This window comes from Bombina bombina, chromosome 4 (genome assembly GCF_027579735.1).
Source record: "Bombina bombina isolate aBomBom1 chromosome 4, aBomBom1.pri, whole genome shotgun sequence".
In the NCBI taxonomy this organism is placed as follows: Eukaryota; Metazoa; Chordata; class Amphibia; order Anura; family Bombinatoridae; genus Bombina; species Bombina bombina.
This window is the reverse complement of record NC_069502.1, coordinates 491258034-491277196: the sequence shown is the minus strand read 5'-3', so window position 1 is coordinate 491277196 and position 19163 is coordinate 491258034. Positions and strand designations below refer to the sequence as shown.

The window sequence follows — 19163 nt, the reverse complement described above, 5'->3', positions numbered from 1 at the left end:
TATACACGCCAATAGAACACCCATTTTAAGGAAAAACAACATTTATGCTTTTTATTTTGTACTAATAAGTACGGATTTCTATGTGTTTATTGCAAATCCAGTGTACTTAAATTATGAATTACGCTGTGCATATTTTTAATTTACATACAAATTTTTGATAAAATACAATTTTTGGTGAACAATTTAGCTATGATTGCAAATGAAGGTCTAGACCTACAGAAATTGTGTAACTAGAAAGCACTCATAAACTCTATGCTAGCCACAATGAAAATTGTGTATATATATATGTAACCATGAGAAAATAACAACCAATTGTAATCATAAGGGGAAAGCAGCGGTTAAAATACTACATTTTATTGGTTTAAGATTAAAATGGGACAAAAGACATATAAAGCAAAAAGTGGTATAATCGAATCTGTGATTGGTCCGATTAGGTCATTGCCTATGTGGGTAGAAATCGGTAGTGTGAGACAATATACGATTATAATCTCACTAGACTATGAGATGTATAATGGTTTGCACTAAAGAGAACAAGGTTCATGCATTATTGGATTGTAGAAAACACAATGTAAATGCTGTTACTGTAATAATCAAAAGACACTAAGATAATGCAGAGATGTGAGGCAGTAACTTATATTGTCCATGTATAATATTAGTGTATTACTGAAAAGGACGATTTGAAAAGACTGATAAGGAAGCAGGATGTCAGTATATTTATTGCTTATAATTACATTTAAATTAGACTGATACAGTTGGGAATAATGTCAAATAACAACAAATAACACTAGATTTCTACCCCACGCTGTGCTAAGGTATAGGATAGTCAGCGTGGGGTAGAAATCTAGTGTTATTTGTTGCTAACTCACAGGAGACTATTAGCGCTAGTGTTCACTGTGTAACGATAGAATCTATTAAATACCAATACGGCTATGTGATTTTAGACCCACATTTCAACCGCATAACTTTAAAGAGCAACTTTTCACAGAGTTATAATCACTTATAATCTTAAACCAATAAAGTTTAATATTTTAACCGCTGCTTTCCCCTTAGCATTGGTTGTTGTTTTCTCATGGTTACATATATATACACAATTGTCATTGTGGCTAGCATAGAGTTTATGAGTGCTTTCTAGTTACATAATTTCTGTAGGTCTAGACCTTCATTTGCAATGTTCCCTTATGTGTACAGCACTTTTCCTAATTAAACATTTTGTGATATTTTCATATATACTCAAAATAGGTTAACTCTATCCAAGTAGTGCCTTTCTCCCTTTCTCCCTTTTTCTTTCCCGCCCGTTCACTTACAATTTTGTTATGATGTTTGATGTACCTTAACAATACATATTTTTGTGTGAATGGTTCAATTTGTTTTGTCTCATATTTTAACCCCTCACGACCAAGGACCTTCCAGGTACATCCTCCAAAAAACACCTCAACACAATATTGAGACATCGTTCAATACCTTTTAGGTAGTAACCGATGCAAAGAGGGCCACTGAGTGGCCCTCTTTGCATCGGCCAGCAATGATGCTGATCGTTGGTGGCGTGGGAGATATAGGAGGGAGGGGGTGGGCGGTCCATCGCTGGAGGGGGCAGGAGGAGGGCAAGAGGGGGCATGAGAGGGGTGTGAGAGGGGTGGGTGTGGGTGGGACCGATACGCTACAGAAAAAAATAGGTAGCTAATGAGTGTGAAGGAGGGGGGATAAGAGTTTGGAAAGTAATCTGGGAGCTGTAGAGTGGCATGGTATTGAGGGGGGGGGCAGCTACACTACAGAAAAAAATGTTTTATTTTATTGTTCTTAAATTAGCCTAAATTGCAGCAAACTGGGTACTGGCAGACGGCTGCCAGTACCTAAGATGGCTGCAAATAGGTAGAGGGGGGAGGGTTAGAGAGCTGTTTTGGAGGGATCTGTGAGGTTGGGGGATCCTACACTGCAGAAAATATAAAAAAAGCCTTTTATTTTAGTACTGGCAGACTTTCTGTCAGTACTTAAGATGGGGGTAAACATTGTGGGGTGGGGGAGGGAAGAGAGCTGTTTGAGATGAATTAGGGAGGGATCAGGTGGTGGGGGGTGTGTCAGGTGGGAGGGTAATCTATACACTAAAGCTAAAATTAACCCTACAAGCTACCTAATTAACCCCTTCACTGCTGGGCATAATACAAGTGGTGTGCAGCTGCATTTAGTGACCTTCTAATTACCAAAAATCAATGCCAAAGCCATATATGTCTGCTTTTTCTGAACAAATTAGATCCCAGAGATGCATTTACAACCATTTGTGCCATAATTGCACAAGCTGTTTGTAAATAATTTCAGTGAGAAAAATAAAGTTTGTGAAAATGTTAATGATTTATTTTTATTTGATCGCATTTGGCGGTGAAATGGTGGCATGCAATATACCAAAATGGGCCTAGATCAAGACTTTGGGATGTCTACTAAAAAAAATATATATACATGTGAAGGGTTATTCAGGGAGTCCTGATAGATATCAGTGTTATAATGTAACTTTCGCTAATTTTGAAAAAAATAAATTGGAAATAGCAGAGTGCTACTTGTACTTATTGCCCTATAACTTGCAAAAAAAAGCAAAGAACATGTAAACATTGGGTATTTCTAAAAATTTAGAAACTATTTAGCATGGGTGTTTTTGGTTGTAGATGTGTTACAGATTTTGGGGTCAAAGTTAGAAAAAAGTGTGGGTTTTTTTTAAATTTTTTTAAATCATATTTTAGTACATTTTATAAAATGATGAAAATAATGGTATATTTAAAAAGTCAGTTTAATGGCAAGAGAAATGGTATATAATATGTGTGGGTACAGTAAATGAGTAAGAGGAAAACTACAGCTAAACACAAACACCGCAGAAATGTAGAGAGAGCATTGGTCCTTAATGGTAAGATAATTGAAAAATGATTAAATTATGATTTTCTTTGTGCACCTTTGCAATGTATGCATCTCCTTCCCATATGGAAATGCAGTGTATGCCCCTTAGAGAGACACACTGTTTTCAGGGGGAAAAATGGCTTTAAATCATTCCACCAGGGAAAAGGAAGTACTGACAAGCATTCTTAAACAATCTCGCCAGCCTGGAGACCTTTAAATTATTGGTCACTAAATATTGAGATTTGCTTTATAGGCAAAGATAAGATAAAGAAGCATTTGTGTGTACAGAAACTGATAAAATAAGGAAATCTGATATCAGTGAAAGCTTAACCCATTTTGATGGGTTGTGGTTTCAAAGATAAAAAACAACTATTTCAAATAAAAAAATAAATGTAAAGGATGAATTTCTCATACATGTTACACTCTGCAGCTGGCATTACAAGTCATGGAAACACATAAGGTAAAAGCAATTTACAGTACACTGTTACACAGTCACAAACAAAAATCTCAATGCTCTCTTCACACAAAAAGTAAACAAGCATCCGACACTGGGATTGAGGAAGCTATATTATAACCACAGAATTGGTGAGAATGCTGTCAGGTGATTGATAATGTCTTGTATAAATTATACCCAATTATTTATTCTTTATTAAACAAAATTAACAAAAAACACAATATTAGTTGATGTTCTAAATTCTCTGTTATTTTTTTAGGTTACATAAACTTATTTGACATCACAAACTCAGATGCTATTTTTCACTTCCTGAGTTTGTCAGTTCCTGGTATAAATGGAGGTGAAGAACACTGTTATATTCCACACAGCCATTGGCTGCACACTCTAGTGACCTATTTATAACTGTCATTAATTGGCCACAACAGAGAAGGTAACACATATATATATATAATATTTCAACAGCTAATGAAATTTAAAAAAAATACATCTACATGTTACTCTCAGACTAATTATTAACTATTCTTTGAATGCATCATTCTATCTAGCATGTATTTAGTGTTGAATGTCCCTTTAAAAGAGCATTGGACAGAACATGTATTTTGTATGTATGTATTTTCTGAGGGTCTACAATTTCAGGATACAAGAAATAAAACAAATTGACTTTTCTAGAGCATCCCTAGTGGAGAGATCTGGACTTGCAGGGGTTATATAAGGAACGCCAGTGATTATTGGCCAATTTAGAGAAGAGAGAATTGAGAGAAGGTTAAGTGTTTTTTTTGTAGCAGATGTCTATAAGGCCAGCAATTCTTTGGAGCTGGATATTGTCTCTCCAGTACCAAATATCAGCTTTGATGATTGGCCTCCATAACCCCTTAACGACCAAGGACGTACGCCACACGTCCTCAAAAAAAATACAGTTAATGACCGAGGACGTGTGGCGTACGTCCTTGGTCTGGAAAGCAGCTGGAAGCGATCCTGCTCGCTTCCAGCTGCTTTCCGGTTATTGCAATGATGTCTCGATATGGAGGCATCCTGCAATAACCCCCCTTGGCCATCTGATGCAGAGAGAGCCACTCTGTGGCCCTCTCTGCACCGGACATCGATGGCCGGTATTGTTGGTGGGTGGGAGCTTACGTGGGAGGCGGGTGGGCGGCCATCGATGCTCTGTGTGGAGTGGAGGGGGGCGGGATCGGGGGCGGGAGCTACGGGAGCGCGCACGGGAGCGCTCGCGTGCACAGGGGGTGGTGGGCGGGCGCGTGCACGGGGCGGGAGCGGGTGGGAACCGCTACACTACAGAAAAAAAAAAGTTAAAAACACTATTTAAATATTATATTAACAATATAATCTAAGGGACCTGGAAGGGGTTGGGGGTTGGTCTTGGTGGGGGGGGGGGGAAGCTACACTACAGAAAAGGGTATTTTTTAAAGAAAAAGGCACATTTTTTTACAAAACTGGGTACTGGCAGACAGCTGCCAGTACCCAAAATGGCGCCCATTATTGCAGAGGGGAAGGGTTAGAGAGCTGTTTGGTGGGGGATCAGTGAGGTTGGGGTCTAAGGGGGGATCCTACACATCAGCATATGTAAATATGCTTCTTCTTTTTTTTTTTTTAAAAAAGGGCCAAATACCTTTTATTTTAGTACTGGCAGAGTTTCTGCCAGTACTTAAGATGGCGGGGACAATTGTGGGGTGGGGGAGGGAAGAGAGCTGTTTGGGAGGGATTAGGGGGTCTGATGTTTTAGGTGGGAGGCTGAGCTCTACACTAAAGCTAAAATTAACCCTGCAAGCTCCCTACAAGCTACATAATTAACCGCTTCACTGCTAGCCATAATACACTTGTGATGCGCAGCGGCATTTAGAGGCCTTCTAATTACCAAACAGCAACGCCAAAGCCATATATGTCTGCTATTTCTGAACAAAGGGGATCCCAGAGAAGCATTTACAACCATTTGTGCCATAATTGCACAAGCTGTTTGTAAATAATTTCAGTGAGAAACCTAAAATTGAGAAAAAATTTACGTTTTTTTTAATTTGATCGCATTTGGCGGTGAAATGGTGGCATGAAATATACCAAAATTGGCCTAGATCAATACTTGGGATTGTCTACTACACTACACTAAACCTAAAACTACCCCAAAAAGCTCCCTACATGCTCCCTAATTAACCCCTTCACTGCTGGGCATAAAACACGTGTGGTGCGCAGTTGCATTTAGCGGCCTTCTAATTACCAAAAAGCAACACCAAAGTCATATATGTCTGCTATTTCTGAACAAAGGGGATCCCAGAGAAGAATTTACAACCATTTATGCCATAATTGCATAAGTTGTTTGTAAATAATTTAAGTTAGAAACCAAAAGTTTGTGAAAAGATTTGTGAAAAGTAAACGATTTTTTGTATTTGATTGCATTTGGCGGTGAAATGGTGGCATGAAATATACCAAAATGGGCCTAGATCAATACTTTGGGTTGTCTACTAAAAAAAATATATACATGTCAATGGATATTCAGAGATTCCTGAAAGATATCAGTGCTCTAATGTAACTATCGCTAATTTTGAAAAGAAATGGTTTGGAAATAGCAAAGTGCTTCTTGTATTTATGGCCCTATAGTTTACAAAAAAAGCAAAGAAGATGTAAACATTGGGTATTTCTAAACTCAGGACAAAATTTATAAACTATTTAGCATGGGTGTTTTTTGGTGGTTGTAGATGTGTAACAGATTTTGGGGGTCAAAGTTAGAAAAAGTGTGTTTTTTTCCATTTTTTCCTAATATTTTATAATTTTTTTATAGTAAATTATAAGATATGATGAAAATAATGGTATCTTTAGAAAGTCCATTTAATGGCGAGAAAAACGGTATATAATATGTGTGGGTACAGTAAATGAGTAAGACGAAAATTACAGCTAAACACAAACACAGCAAAAATGTAAAAATAGCCTTGGTCCCAAACGGACAGAAAATGGAAAAGTGCTGTGGTCATTAAGGGGATATTGACCTCTAGTTTGCCTTGCAGAGGATAAAGATGTTTGCAGCTAAAAGTAATATTAATAGTTCTCAATGTGCTGCTTACTTACAATACTTCAAAATTATTATTTTATGACAGAACTTTCTATAGAGTCAGCCAAAGCTGTTTTATAAAAATAACATTATGGCAAAATTCTGCACAATAATGAGCTTTAAAATGGGTTATAAGGACTGTAAAGTTAGGTATATTTGCAGTGGGGGTTGTCACAACTGGCGTAATTGCAGTGAAGATATAGGGGCCCATTTATCAAGCTCCGTATTAAGCTTGAGGGCCAGTGTTTCTGACGAGCCTTCAGGCTCACCAGAAACACCAGTTATGAAGCAGCCGTCTAAAGACTGCTGCTCCATAACCTGTCCGCCTGCTCTGAGGAGGCGGACAGAGATTGCCACAATTCAACCCGATCGAATACGATCGAGTTGATTGACACCCTTAATGGCCCCAAATCTGCAGGGGGCGGCGTTGCACCAGCAGTTCACAAGATCTGCTGGTGCAATGCTGAATGCGGAGAGCGTATTGCTCTCCGCATTCAGCGAGGTCTGTCGGACATGATCCGCAATGTCGGATCATGTCCGAAAGGCCTTTCATAAATAGGGGCCATTGGGTCAGCCATTATGATTTTTTGCATTGGGATCTAGAATACCAGTTAGGTTTATTATCTTTTGGAAAATGAATTTTAGTTAAAGGGATATGAAACCCAAAATGTTTCTTTCTTGATATAGATTGAGCATGCAAATTTTAAACAACTTTCTAATTTACCTCTTTTATCAATTTGACTTTGTTCTCTTGGCATATTTTGTTGAAAAGCAGGGACGTATGCTTAGAAGGCAGTCCCTTTCTCTAGCACTATATGGCAACAGTTTTGAAAGAATGTTATCTATTTGCAAGAGCACTAGAAGGGAACACTTTTTCCTGCCATGTATTGCTCTAGATGCCTACCTAGGTATCTCTTCAACACAGAATATCATGGAAATTAAGAAAATTTGATAATAGGAGTGAATTGGAAACTTTTTAAAAATGGTATGCTCTGTCTGAATCACAAACAAGTTTTAGGTTTTATATCCCTTTAAGGTTTACAGAGCACTAGTTGCCTAAGTCACCCCAGGATATAATTTTAGTTGTGTGGGGGAGTTTATGAGTAGGGATATATGTACCTACTACATACACATATGTACAGTATATGTGAAAGAAGCAGTGCCCACTCACAGATCAGTGACGTTGTTGTCTTGTGCACTATAGTTACATTTGCACAATACAGAGTAGGAGTTGTATATTATTGCAGCAGCTGTTACAAATGTAAAACTCCTGCACTCAGTTGTGTATTCTAGTAGGATGTAAAACTCCTGCACTCAGTTGTGTATTCTAGTAGGATGTAAAACTCCTGCACTCAGTTGTGTATTCTAGTAGGATGTAAAACTCCTGCACTCAGTTGTGTATTCTAGTAGGATGTAAAACTCCTGCACTCAGTTGTGTATTCTAGTAGGATGTAAAACTCCTGCACTCAGTTGTGTATTCTAGTAGGATGTAAAACTCCTGCACTCAGTTGTGTATTCTAGTAGGATGTAAAACTCCTGCACTCAGTTGTGTATTCTAACCCAAAGTGCAAGTTACAACTATTAAAAAGCCAGCAACATTACTGATTTAGGAATGTACACTGCTTCTGCCGTAGGGTGTAACAATATAGCACCCAGTATAAAGATGCAGAGCACCACCAACCAGCACCTTTAAAAGGTTAAAAAAAGACAATGTCTGTAAAGAGAACTGCAGACACAGGAGGAAAAGCAATACCATAATGAATATTAACCATTCACCAAATAGTTTATTGTTCCTTTGAGTCTGTCTTTTGCCTTTTTAGATAGTGACTGCCATATAGGCACAGATATTGATTAATAAGAATGCTATCATGCATTGTATTATTAATTTTGATAAAAAAACATACCTTTTAAGAACATTAAGGACACTAATTGGAAGGTAGCAAATTGCAAACACGATGAGAACAACCATAAGCATGCGTGCTGTTTTTCTTCTTGCACGGATCTGTTTTATCTCAGCTGCCACAGCATTCATTCTTGGTTTACTGGCTTGTTGACCTTGGATTCTAGACTGCATTGGACATTGCAAAGGTTTCCATTTCCTTTCAACTACTGATGAGGTTCCTGGAATCTGTTAAAAGATGCAGGAAATTAATTATGTCAAATTATTTACCAAATGTGTGATTCAGCAAAAACGTGCTGTGTCTTTCATATAACTAAATTAATTGGTTGTGTCATAATGAGTTTGAATGGAAATGTAATCTTTATCTGCTCCTCATATTTCACTGTTGATGGTTGTTGACACTACAAAAGTCATACAAAGGATAAAATAGTCAAACAATATTATAAATCTGAAATAGGCTTCTATAAATTTGAACATAAATGAGAAAATGTATCTTCACAAACTATGAAACACTAACGCCTAGATTTAGAGTTCTGCGGCCAAAGGGGTACGTTAGCTACGCGTGCTTTTTTCTGGCCGCACCTTTTAAATACAGCTGGTATTTAGAGTTCACAGAATGGCTGCGTTAGGCTCCAAAAAAGGAGCATATAGCATATCTACTGCAACTTCAACTCTCGATACCAGCGGTGCTTACGGACCCGGCCAGCTTCAAAAACGTGCTCGTGCACGATTCCCCCATAGAAAACAATGGGGCTGTTAGAGCTGAAAAAAAAAACTAACACCTGCAAAAAAGCCGCGTTCAGCTCCTAACGCAGCCCCATTGTTTTCTATGTGGAAACACTTCCTACGTCTGCACCTAACACTCTAACATGTACCCCGAGTCTAAACACCCCTAACCTTACACTTATTAATCCCTAATCTGCCGCCCCCGCTATCGCTGACCCCTGCATATTATTTTTAACCCCTAATCTGCCGCTCCGTACACCCCCGCCACCTACATTATCCCTATGTACCCCTGCTGATTGAGCTCGCATTCTATTGGCTGTTCCGATCAGCCAATAGAATGCAAGCTCAATCTGATTGGCTGATCGGATCAGCCAATCAGATTGAACTTGATTCTGATTGGCTGATTCCATCAGCCAATCAGAATTTTCCTACCTTAATTCCGATTGGCTGATAGAATCCTATCAGCCAATCGGAACTCGAGGGACGCCATCTTGGATGATGTCCCTTAAAGGAACCATCATTCGTCAGTTGGACGTCGTCGGAAGAAGATTGATCCGTGCTGGAGGTCTTCACGATGGAGCCGTTCCTCATCGGATGAAGATAAAAGATGCCACTTGGATCAAGATGGTTGCCGGTCTGGATCGCCTCTTCTTCCCGGATAGGATGAAGACTTTGGAGCCTCTTCTGGACCTCTTCAGCCACAGGATTATGGATCGCCAGCCCCCGCTTGGGTTGGATGAAGATATCGGAGCCAGGACCGATCGGTGATACCCGGCGAGGTGAAGATAAGGTAGGAAGATCTTCAGGGGCTTAGTGTTAGGTTTATTTAAGGGGGGTTTGGGTTAGATTAGGGGTATGTGGGTGGTGGGTTGTAATGTTGGAGGGGGGTATTGTATGGGTTTTTTTACAGGCAAAAGAGCTGAATTTCTTGGGGCATGCCCCGCAAAGGGCCCTGTTCAGGGCTGGTAAGGTAAAAGAGCTATGAACTTTTTAAATTTAGAATAGGGTAGGGCATTTTTTTTATTTTGGGGGGCTTTGTAATTTTATTAGGGGGCTTAGAGTAGGTGTAATTAGTTTAAAATTGATGTAATATTTTTCTAATGTTTGTAAATATTTTTTTTATTTTTTGTAACTTAGTTCTTTTTTATTTTTTGTACTTTAGTTAGTTTATTTAATTGTAGTTATTTGTAGGTATTGTATTTAATTAATGTATTGATAGTGTAGTGTTAGGTTTAATTGTAGGTAATTGTAGGTATTTTATTTAATTAATTTATTGATAGTGTAGTGTTAGGTTTAATTGTAACTTAGGTTAGGATTTATTTTACAGGTAATTTTGTAATTATTTTAACTATTTTAGCTATTAAATAGTTCTTAACTATTTAATAGCTATTGTACCTGGTTAAAATAAATACAAAGTTAGCTGTAAAATAAATATAAATCCTAAAATAGCTATAATATAATTATAATTTATATTGTAGCTATATTCGGGTTTATTTTACAGGTAAGTATTTAGCTTTAAATAGGAATAATTTATTTAATAAGAGTTAATTTATTTCGTTAGATTTAAATTATATTTAACTTAGGGGGGTGTTAGGGTTAGGGTTAAACTTAGCTTTAGGGGTTAATCCATTTATTACAGTAGCGGCGAGATTCGGTCGGCAGATTAGGGGTTAATAATTGAAGTTAGGTGTCGGCGATATTAGGGAGGGCAGATTAGGGGTTAATACTATTTATTATAGGGTTATTGAGGCGGGAGTGAGGCGGATTAGGGGTTAATAACTTTATTATAGTAGCGGTGCGGTCCGCTCGGCAGATTAGGGGTTAATAAGTGTAGGCAGGTGGAGGCGATGTTGAGGGGGGCAGATTAGGGGTTAATAAATATAATATAGGGGTCGGCGGTGTTAGGGGCAGCAGATTAGGGGTACATAGGGATAATGTAGGTAGCGGCGGTTTACGGAGCGGCAGATTAGGGGTTAATTATTGTAGGTAGCTGGCGGTGACGTTGTGGGGGGCAGGTTAGGGGTTAATAAATATAATATAGGGGTCGGCGGTGTTAGGGGCAGCAGATTAGGGGTACATAAGTATAACGTAGGTGGCGGTCGGCAGATTAGGGGTTATAAAAATTTAATCGAGTGGCGGCGATGTGGGGGGACCTCGGTTTACGGGTACATAGGTAGTTTATGGGTGTTAGTGTACTTTAGAGCACAGTAGTTAAGAGCTTTATAAACCGGCGTTAGCCCATAAAGTTCTTAACTACTGACTTTTTTCTGCGGCTGGAGTGTTGTCGTTAGATTTCTAATGCTCACTTCAGCCACGACTCTGAATACCAGCGTTAGAAAGATCCCATTGAAAAGATAGGACAAATGACGTAAGGGGATCTGCGGTATGGAAAAGTCGCGGCTGGAAAGTGAGCGTTAGACCCTTTAATGACTGGCTCCAAATACCAGAGGGCGGTAAAAACCAGCGTTAGGAGCCTCTAACGCTGGTTTTCATGGCTACCGCCCAACTCTAAATCTAGGCCTCCAGAAAATATAGAAAATAACACTTTAATTAGTTTCTGATTATTTAAATAAGCAAATAATATTACAAAATATCAATTGTACGTTTTAGAGGGAATTATAATTTTAATGAATACATTGTTTAGATGAAAAATTTTAAAGAACTCAATACAACAAAAGTAAATAATCATAAATAACTTTTGCATTTATGTTTATTGCAAATATGATAACATATTTGAAACAATTCAAAACAAATATTACTTATTCATTTAGGACATTAGTTTATAGAGATCATATTTAAAAACCCATCAGATCATATACGTCTGCAATGTTTAGATTAGCAGAGATCTTTTCTTGATGAGTCACAGGTTTTTACTAATTAAATTGAACTTGCTACAATACAGCTATTATCTAGATGATTATTTGAATTATTATATTATTTAAATTAACTCTAATTCAGTTTATGCTGTACATATGCTGTAGTTATGCAGAATGAGATATTAATTAACAGATAATTGAACAATGTCACCATGTTAAAACCTAGGTTTTCAATTATCTAATCCCTTTTTCTGAGGACAATTCAAGGACAAATATAGATATATATATATATAAGATATAAGGCACTAAATCTAGCAAACAATGGCTGAGTGGATTATACCAATGTTTAAGGAGTTTAAACAATGTAAGGCAGTTACTTTATAAGCTTGTTTATAACCTTTACTAACTTGCTTCTGCAGACAAATACAATATACAAAGAAAATACTTTTAAATCTAGGATAACTAAGAACTAGGATAAACTAAATGATGATATTTATTTATAGAAACTCAGAAGAAATGGAAAGCATACATTGGGGCCAGTTTTAATATTTCCATTTATCTCATTAACAAAGGCCTAGATTTAGAGTTTTGTCGGTAACGACCCACGTAGCTAACGCTGGCTTTTTTCTGGCCACACCTTTTAAATACCTCTGGTATTGAGAGTTCACAGAATGGCTGCGTTAGGCTCCAAAAAGGGAGCGTACAGGCATATTTACCGCCACTGCAACTCTCGATACCAGAGTTGCTTACGGACGTGGCCAGCTTCAAAAACGTGCTCGTGCACGATTCCCCCATAGAAAACAATGGGGCTGTTTGAGCTGAAAAAAAAACCTAACACCTGCAAAAAAAAGCCGCGTTCAGCTCCTAACGCAGCCCCATTGTTTCCTATGGGGAAACACTTCCTACGTCTGCACCTAACACTCTAACATGTACCCCGAGTCTAAACACCCCTAACCTTACACTTATTAACCCCTAATCTGCCCCCGCTATCGCTGATCCCTGCATATTATTTTTAACCCCTTATCTGCCGCTCCGTACACCTCAGCCACCTACATTATCCCTATGTACCCCTAATCTGCTGCCCTAACATCGCCGACCCCTATATTATATTTATTAACCCCTAATCTGCTGCCCCCAACGTCGCCTCCACCTAACTACACTTATTAACCCCTAATCTACCGACCGGACCTGAGCGCTACTATATTAAATGTATTAACCCCTAATCCGCCTCAATAACCCTATAATAAATAGTATTAACCCCTAATCTGCCCTCCCTAACATTGCCGACACCTAACTTCAAGTATTAACCCCTAATCTGCCGACAGGAGCTCACCGCTACTCTAATAAATTTATTAACCCCTAAAGCTAAGTCTAACTTTAACCCTAACACCCCCCTAAATTAAATATAATTTGAATCTAACAAAATAAATTAACTCTTATTAAATAAATTATTCCTATTTAAAGCTAAATACTTACCTGTAAAATAAACCCTAATATAGCTACAATATAAATTATAATTATATTATAGCTATTTTAGGATTTATATTTATTTTACAGGTAACTTTGTATTTATTTTAACCAGGTACAATAGCTATTAAATAGTTAAGAACTATTTAATAGCTAAAATAGTTAAAATAATTACAAAATTACCTGTAAAATAAATCCTAACCTAAGTTACAATTAAACCTAACACTACACTATCAATAAATAAATTAAATACAATTCCTACAAATAAATACAATTAAATAAACTAACTAAAGTACAAAAAATAAAAAAGAACTAAGTTACAAAAAAGAAAAAAATATTTACAAACATTAGAAAAAAATTACAACAATTTTAAACTAATTACACCTACTCTAAGCCCACTAATAACTAATTACTAAAGTTCAAAGCCCTTTTACCTTATCAGCCCTGAACAGGGCCCTTTGCAGGGCAGGCCCCAAGAAATTCAGCTCTTTTGCCTGTAAAAAAACACATACAATACCCCCCCCAACATTACAACCCACCACCCACATACCCCTAATCTAACCCAAACCCCCCTTAAATAAACCTAACACTAAGCCTCTGAAGATCTTCCTACCTTATCTTCACCTCACCAGGTATCACCGATCGGTCCTGGCTCCAAAATCTTCATCCAACCCAAGCGGGGGCTAGGCATCCATCATCCGGCAGCTGAAGAGGTCCAGAAGAGGCTCCAAAATCTTCATCCTATCTGGGAAGAAGAGGTGATCCAGACCGGCAACCATCTTGATCCAAGCGGCATCTTCTATCTTCATCCGATGAGGACCGGCTCCATCGTGAAGACATCCAGCGCGGATCAATCTTCTTCCGACGACGTCCAACTGAAGAATGACGGTTCCTTTAAGGGACGTCATCCAAGATGGCGTCCCTCGAATTCCGATTGGCTGATAGGATTCTATCAGCCAATCGGAATTAAGGTAGGAAAATTCTGATTAGCTGATGGAATCAGCCAATCAGATTCAAGTTCAATCCGATTGCCAATCCGAATTCAAGGGACGCCATCGTGGATGACGTCCCTTAAAAGAACCGTCATTCTTCAGTTGGACGTCGTCGGAAGAAGATTGATCCGCGCTGGAGGTCTTCACGATGGAGCTGGTCCTCATCAGATGAAGATAGAAGATGCCGCTTGGATCAAGATGGTTGCCGGTCTGGATCGCCTCTTCTTCCCGGATAGGATGAAGATTTTGGAGCCTCTTCTGGACCTCTTCAGCCGCCGGATGAAGGATGTCTAGCCCCCGCTTGGGTTGGATGAAGATTTTGGAGCCAGGACCCGGTGAGGTGAAGATAAGGTAGGAAGATCTTCAGGGGCTTAGTGTTAGGTTTATTTAAGGGGGGTTTGGGTTAGTTTAGGGGTATGTGGGTGGTGGGTTGTAATGTTGGGGGGGGGTATTGTATGTGTTTTTTTACAGGCAAAAGAGCTGAATTTCTTGGGGCATGCCCCGCAAAGGGCCCTGTTCAGGGCTGGTAAGGTAAAAGAGCTTTGAACTTTTGTAATTTAGAATAGGGTAGGGCATTTTATTATTTTTGGGGTCTTTGTTATTTTATTAGGGGGCTTAGAGTAGGTGTAATTAGTTTAAAATTGTTGTAATTTTTTTCTAATGTTTGTAAATATTTTTTTATTTTTTGTAACTTAGTTCTTTCTTATTTTTGGTACTTAGTTTATTTAATTGTATTTATTTGTAGGAATTGTATTTAATTAATTTATTGATAGTGTAGTGTTAGGTTTAATTGTAGATAATTGTAGGTATTGTATTTAATTAATTTATTGATAGTGTAGTGTTAGGTTTAATTGTAACTTAGGTTAGGATTTATTTTACAGGTAATTTGTAATTATTTTAACTATTTTAGCTATTAAATAGTTCTTAACTATTTAATAGCTATTGTACCTGGTTAAAATAAATACAAAGTTGCCTGTAAAATAAATATTAATCCTAAAATAGCTATAATATAATTATAATTTATGTTGTAGCTATATTAGGGTTTATTTTACAGGTAAGTATTTAGATTTAAATAGGAATAATTTATTTAATAAGAGTTAATTTATTTCGTTAGAATAAAATTATATTTAACTTAGGGGGGTGTTAGGGTTAGGGTTAAAATTAGCTTTAGGGGTTAAAAAATGTATTAGAGTAGCGGTGAGCTCCGATCGGCAGATTAGGGGTTAATACTTGAAGTTAGGTGTCGGCGATGTTAGGGAGGGCAGATTAGGGGTTAATACTATTTATTATAGGGTTATTGAGGCGGGAGTGAGGTGGATTAGGGGTTAATAACTTTATTATAGTAGCGGTGCAGTCTGCTTGGCAGATTAGGGGTTAATAAGTGTAGGCAGGTGGAGGCGACGTTGAGGGGGGCAGATTAGGCATTAATAAATATAATATAGGGGTCGGCGGTGTTAGGGGCAACAAATTAGGGGTACATAGCTATAATGTAGCTTGCGGCGGCATGCGGACGGCAGATTAGGGGTTAATAATAATATGCAGGGGTCAGCAATAGCGGGGACGGCAGATTAGGGGTTAATAAATATAATATAGGGGTCGGCGGTGTTAGGGGCAGCAGATTAGGGGTACATAGGGATAACGTAGTTGGCGGCAGTGTACGAAGCGGAAGATTAGGGGTTAAAATTTTTTATAGAGTGGTGGCCATGTGGGGGGGCCTCGGTTTAGGGGTACATAGGTAGTTTATGGGTGTTAGTGTACTTTAGAGCACAGTAGTTAAGAGCTTTATGAACCGGCGTTAGCCCAGAAAGCTCTTAACTACTGACTTTTTTCTGCGACTGGAGTTTTGTCGTTAGATTTCTAACGCTCACTTCAGACACGACTCTAAATACCGGAGTTAGAAAGATCCCATTGAAAAGATAGGATACGCAATTGACGTAAGGGGATCTGCGGTATGGAAAAGTTGCGGCTGAAAAGTGAGCGTTAGACCCTTTCCTTACTGACTCCAAATACCGGCGGTAGCCTAAAACCAGCGTTAGGAGCCTCTAACGCTGGTTTTCACGGCTACCGTCAAACTCTAAATCTAGGCCAAAGTGATCACAATCTTTCCAAATTAAACACAGCCAAAATGTTTAACTTACACAGGGTTTGATCTCCATTTTCCCACAACAGCACTTAAACTGCGGATAATGGATGCCAATCAATGGGTTTGTGGTATTTGTGGAATCTGTGTGTAATTGGATAGAGTGGCGTTTATGTTAATTGTTAGACAGTATGAATGTCCATTATATATAATCATGATGGGTATACTGCACATGGTTGATCAATGGGGTTTTTAAAACTTTTAATAGGTTTTTTTAAAAAAAAAAAAAATATTGTTCATTCATAAATGAAATCACATTGTCCATCTTGGAGAGATATTAATGTAAAATTAAGAAGAACACTGCAAGATATTAATTTCCATCAAAACAAAGTAGCCACAACTTATCTCAGCTTCTAAAACTGGTTCTTAAAGGGACAATAAAGTCAAAATTAAAGTTTCATGATTCAGATAGAGCATTACATTTTAAACAACTTTCCAATTTACTTCTGTTATCAAATTTGCCTTATTTTCTTGGTAACTTTTACTGAAGAGTAAAACTAGATAGGCTCATAATAGCTTAGGAGTGTGCACATGTCTTTAGTAATCTATGGCAGCAGTGTTTTGCAAAATTATTTGTAGCTTTGTTATACAATGTTGCAAAACACTGCTGCCAAAGAGTACTAAAGACACGTGCACACTCCTAAGCAATTATAAGCCTATCTAGTTTTACTCTTCAGTAAAAATTACGAAGAAAATGAGGCAAATTTGATAACAGAAGTAAATTGGAAAGTTGTTTAAAATGTAATGCTCTATCTGAATCATAAAAGTTTAATTTTGACTTTACTGTCCCTTTAAAATTCTCACACTGAAAATCGTGAAATAACTAATGGCTAGATTACAAGTTTTGCAGTATGAGTGAAAAAGCAGCGTTAAGGCTCTTTTTCACTAGTGCTGCTATTACGAGTTTTGCAGATTTAGCTGCACCGCACACTTTTTTGGCCGTAACGCAATGTAATTACCACAGCTTTCAAAATTTCATTTTTCAATGGGACTTCCACAGCGCCAGTATTACGAGTTTGCCTGGGAGGCCAAAAAGTGAGTGGTACAGCCAATACCGTCAAGATCCATACCGTAAACTGAAAGTCAGTAGCTATGGGTTTTACGCTACAAAGCAGTAGCATAAAACTCATAACTACAGTGCTAAAAAGTACAATAACACCCATAAACTACCTATTAACCCCTAAACCGAGGCCCTCCCGCATCGCAAACACTAAAATAAAATTATTAACCACTAATCTGCCTCTCTGAACATCGCCGCCACTAGATTAAACATATTAACCCCTAAACCGCTGCACTCCCACATCACAAACACTAGTTAAATATTATTAACCCCTAATTGGCCGCCCCTAACATCGCCGCCACCTACCTACATTTATTAACCCATAATCTGCCGCCCCCAACGTCGCTGCCACTATACTAAATTTATTAAACCCTAAACCTAAGTCTAACTCTAACCCTAACACCCCCTAACTTAAATATAATTAAAATAAATGTAAATAAAAATTACTATCATTACATAAATAATTCCTATTTAAAACTAAATACTTACCTATAAAATAAACCCTAAGCTAGCTACAATATAACTAATAGTTACATTGCAGCTAGCTTAGGGTTTATATTTATTTCACAGGCAAGTTTGTATTTATTTTAGCTAGGTAGAATTAGTAAATAGTTATTAACTATTTACTAACTACCTAGCTAAAATAAATACAAATTTACCTGTAAAATAAAACCTAACCTGAGTTACACTAACACCTAACCTTACACTACAATTAAATAAATTACATAAAATAAATACAATTAACTAAATTACAAAAACTAACAAACTCTAAATTACCCAAAATAAAAATAAATGATCAGATATTTAAACTAATTACACCTAATCTAATAGCCCTATCAAAAAAAGCCCCCCCCCCAAAATAAAAGCCCCCCCTAGCCTAAACTAAACTACCAATAGCCGTTAAAAGGGCCTTTTGCAGGGCATTGCCCCAAAGAAATCAGCTCTTTTACCTGTAAAAAAATACAAACACCCCCCCAACAGTAAAACCTTCCACCTACACAACCAAATGATGCTGAATTGACCCTACTAAACTCTGGAGGTGCGTAACTACACATGTTCGGGAAGATCTGCCATGGTGCTTAGTAATAGACCTGCCATCTACTGATCAGGTCCTAGGACGGAGCACACACATGCATCTCTACACGAGGGACCCGATGACTAAAATTGTTTGGTGGCCACTTCTATATCACACTCGTACACTGAGGAGCTACTGCTATCTAAAATATTTAAATTTTTGGAGGGCTTGGAGACCTATTTAAACCTGGCAATAAACCATGAGGTATCTGGACCCCATGGAGGATATCACAGTGCCTTGCGCTAGAGACTTACTGCTCGTGCTGTCAAAATTATTGGACTACCATGCAGCAGCACTTTCAGCAAAAATGGTATGTTGGCGACATTCTTACAGTGCAACCCACGTCATTCTCCACAAAAAGAAAAGGTGGCGAAAACATGAGGTACCTTAGCAAACACCAAAACAAAAGATCTGACCTGCAGGATATTCTTCTGCAATCCCAGAACCTACGACAACACAGTGGCTGTGACATACCCACTAAGTATCTGGTTGTTAAACAGCAAAGCCTTCACTACCTGGGGTTAATGACAGGTACCTTGCTGTGAGACCCAGGAGGAGTCTTTTTCATATTAAGTCACCCTAGGGTTAGCACCAGGGT

General features: G+C 38.0%; 1 protein-coding gene across 1 annotated transcript in view; it reads right to left on the bottom strand.

Moving 5' to 3' along the window:
• HCRTR2 (hypocretin receptor 2) overlaps positions 1-19163 on the bottom strand; it is a 359074-nt gene that overhangs the window by 28584 nt on the left and 311327 nt on the right. Inside the window, exon 5 of the mRNA XM_053711967.1 lies at positions 8294-8517. Coding sequence (XP_053567942.1) covers positions 8294-8517 — 224 coding nt within the window. The remainder of the gene's footprint in view (positions 1-8293; positions 8518-19163) is intronic.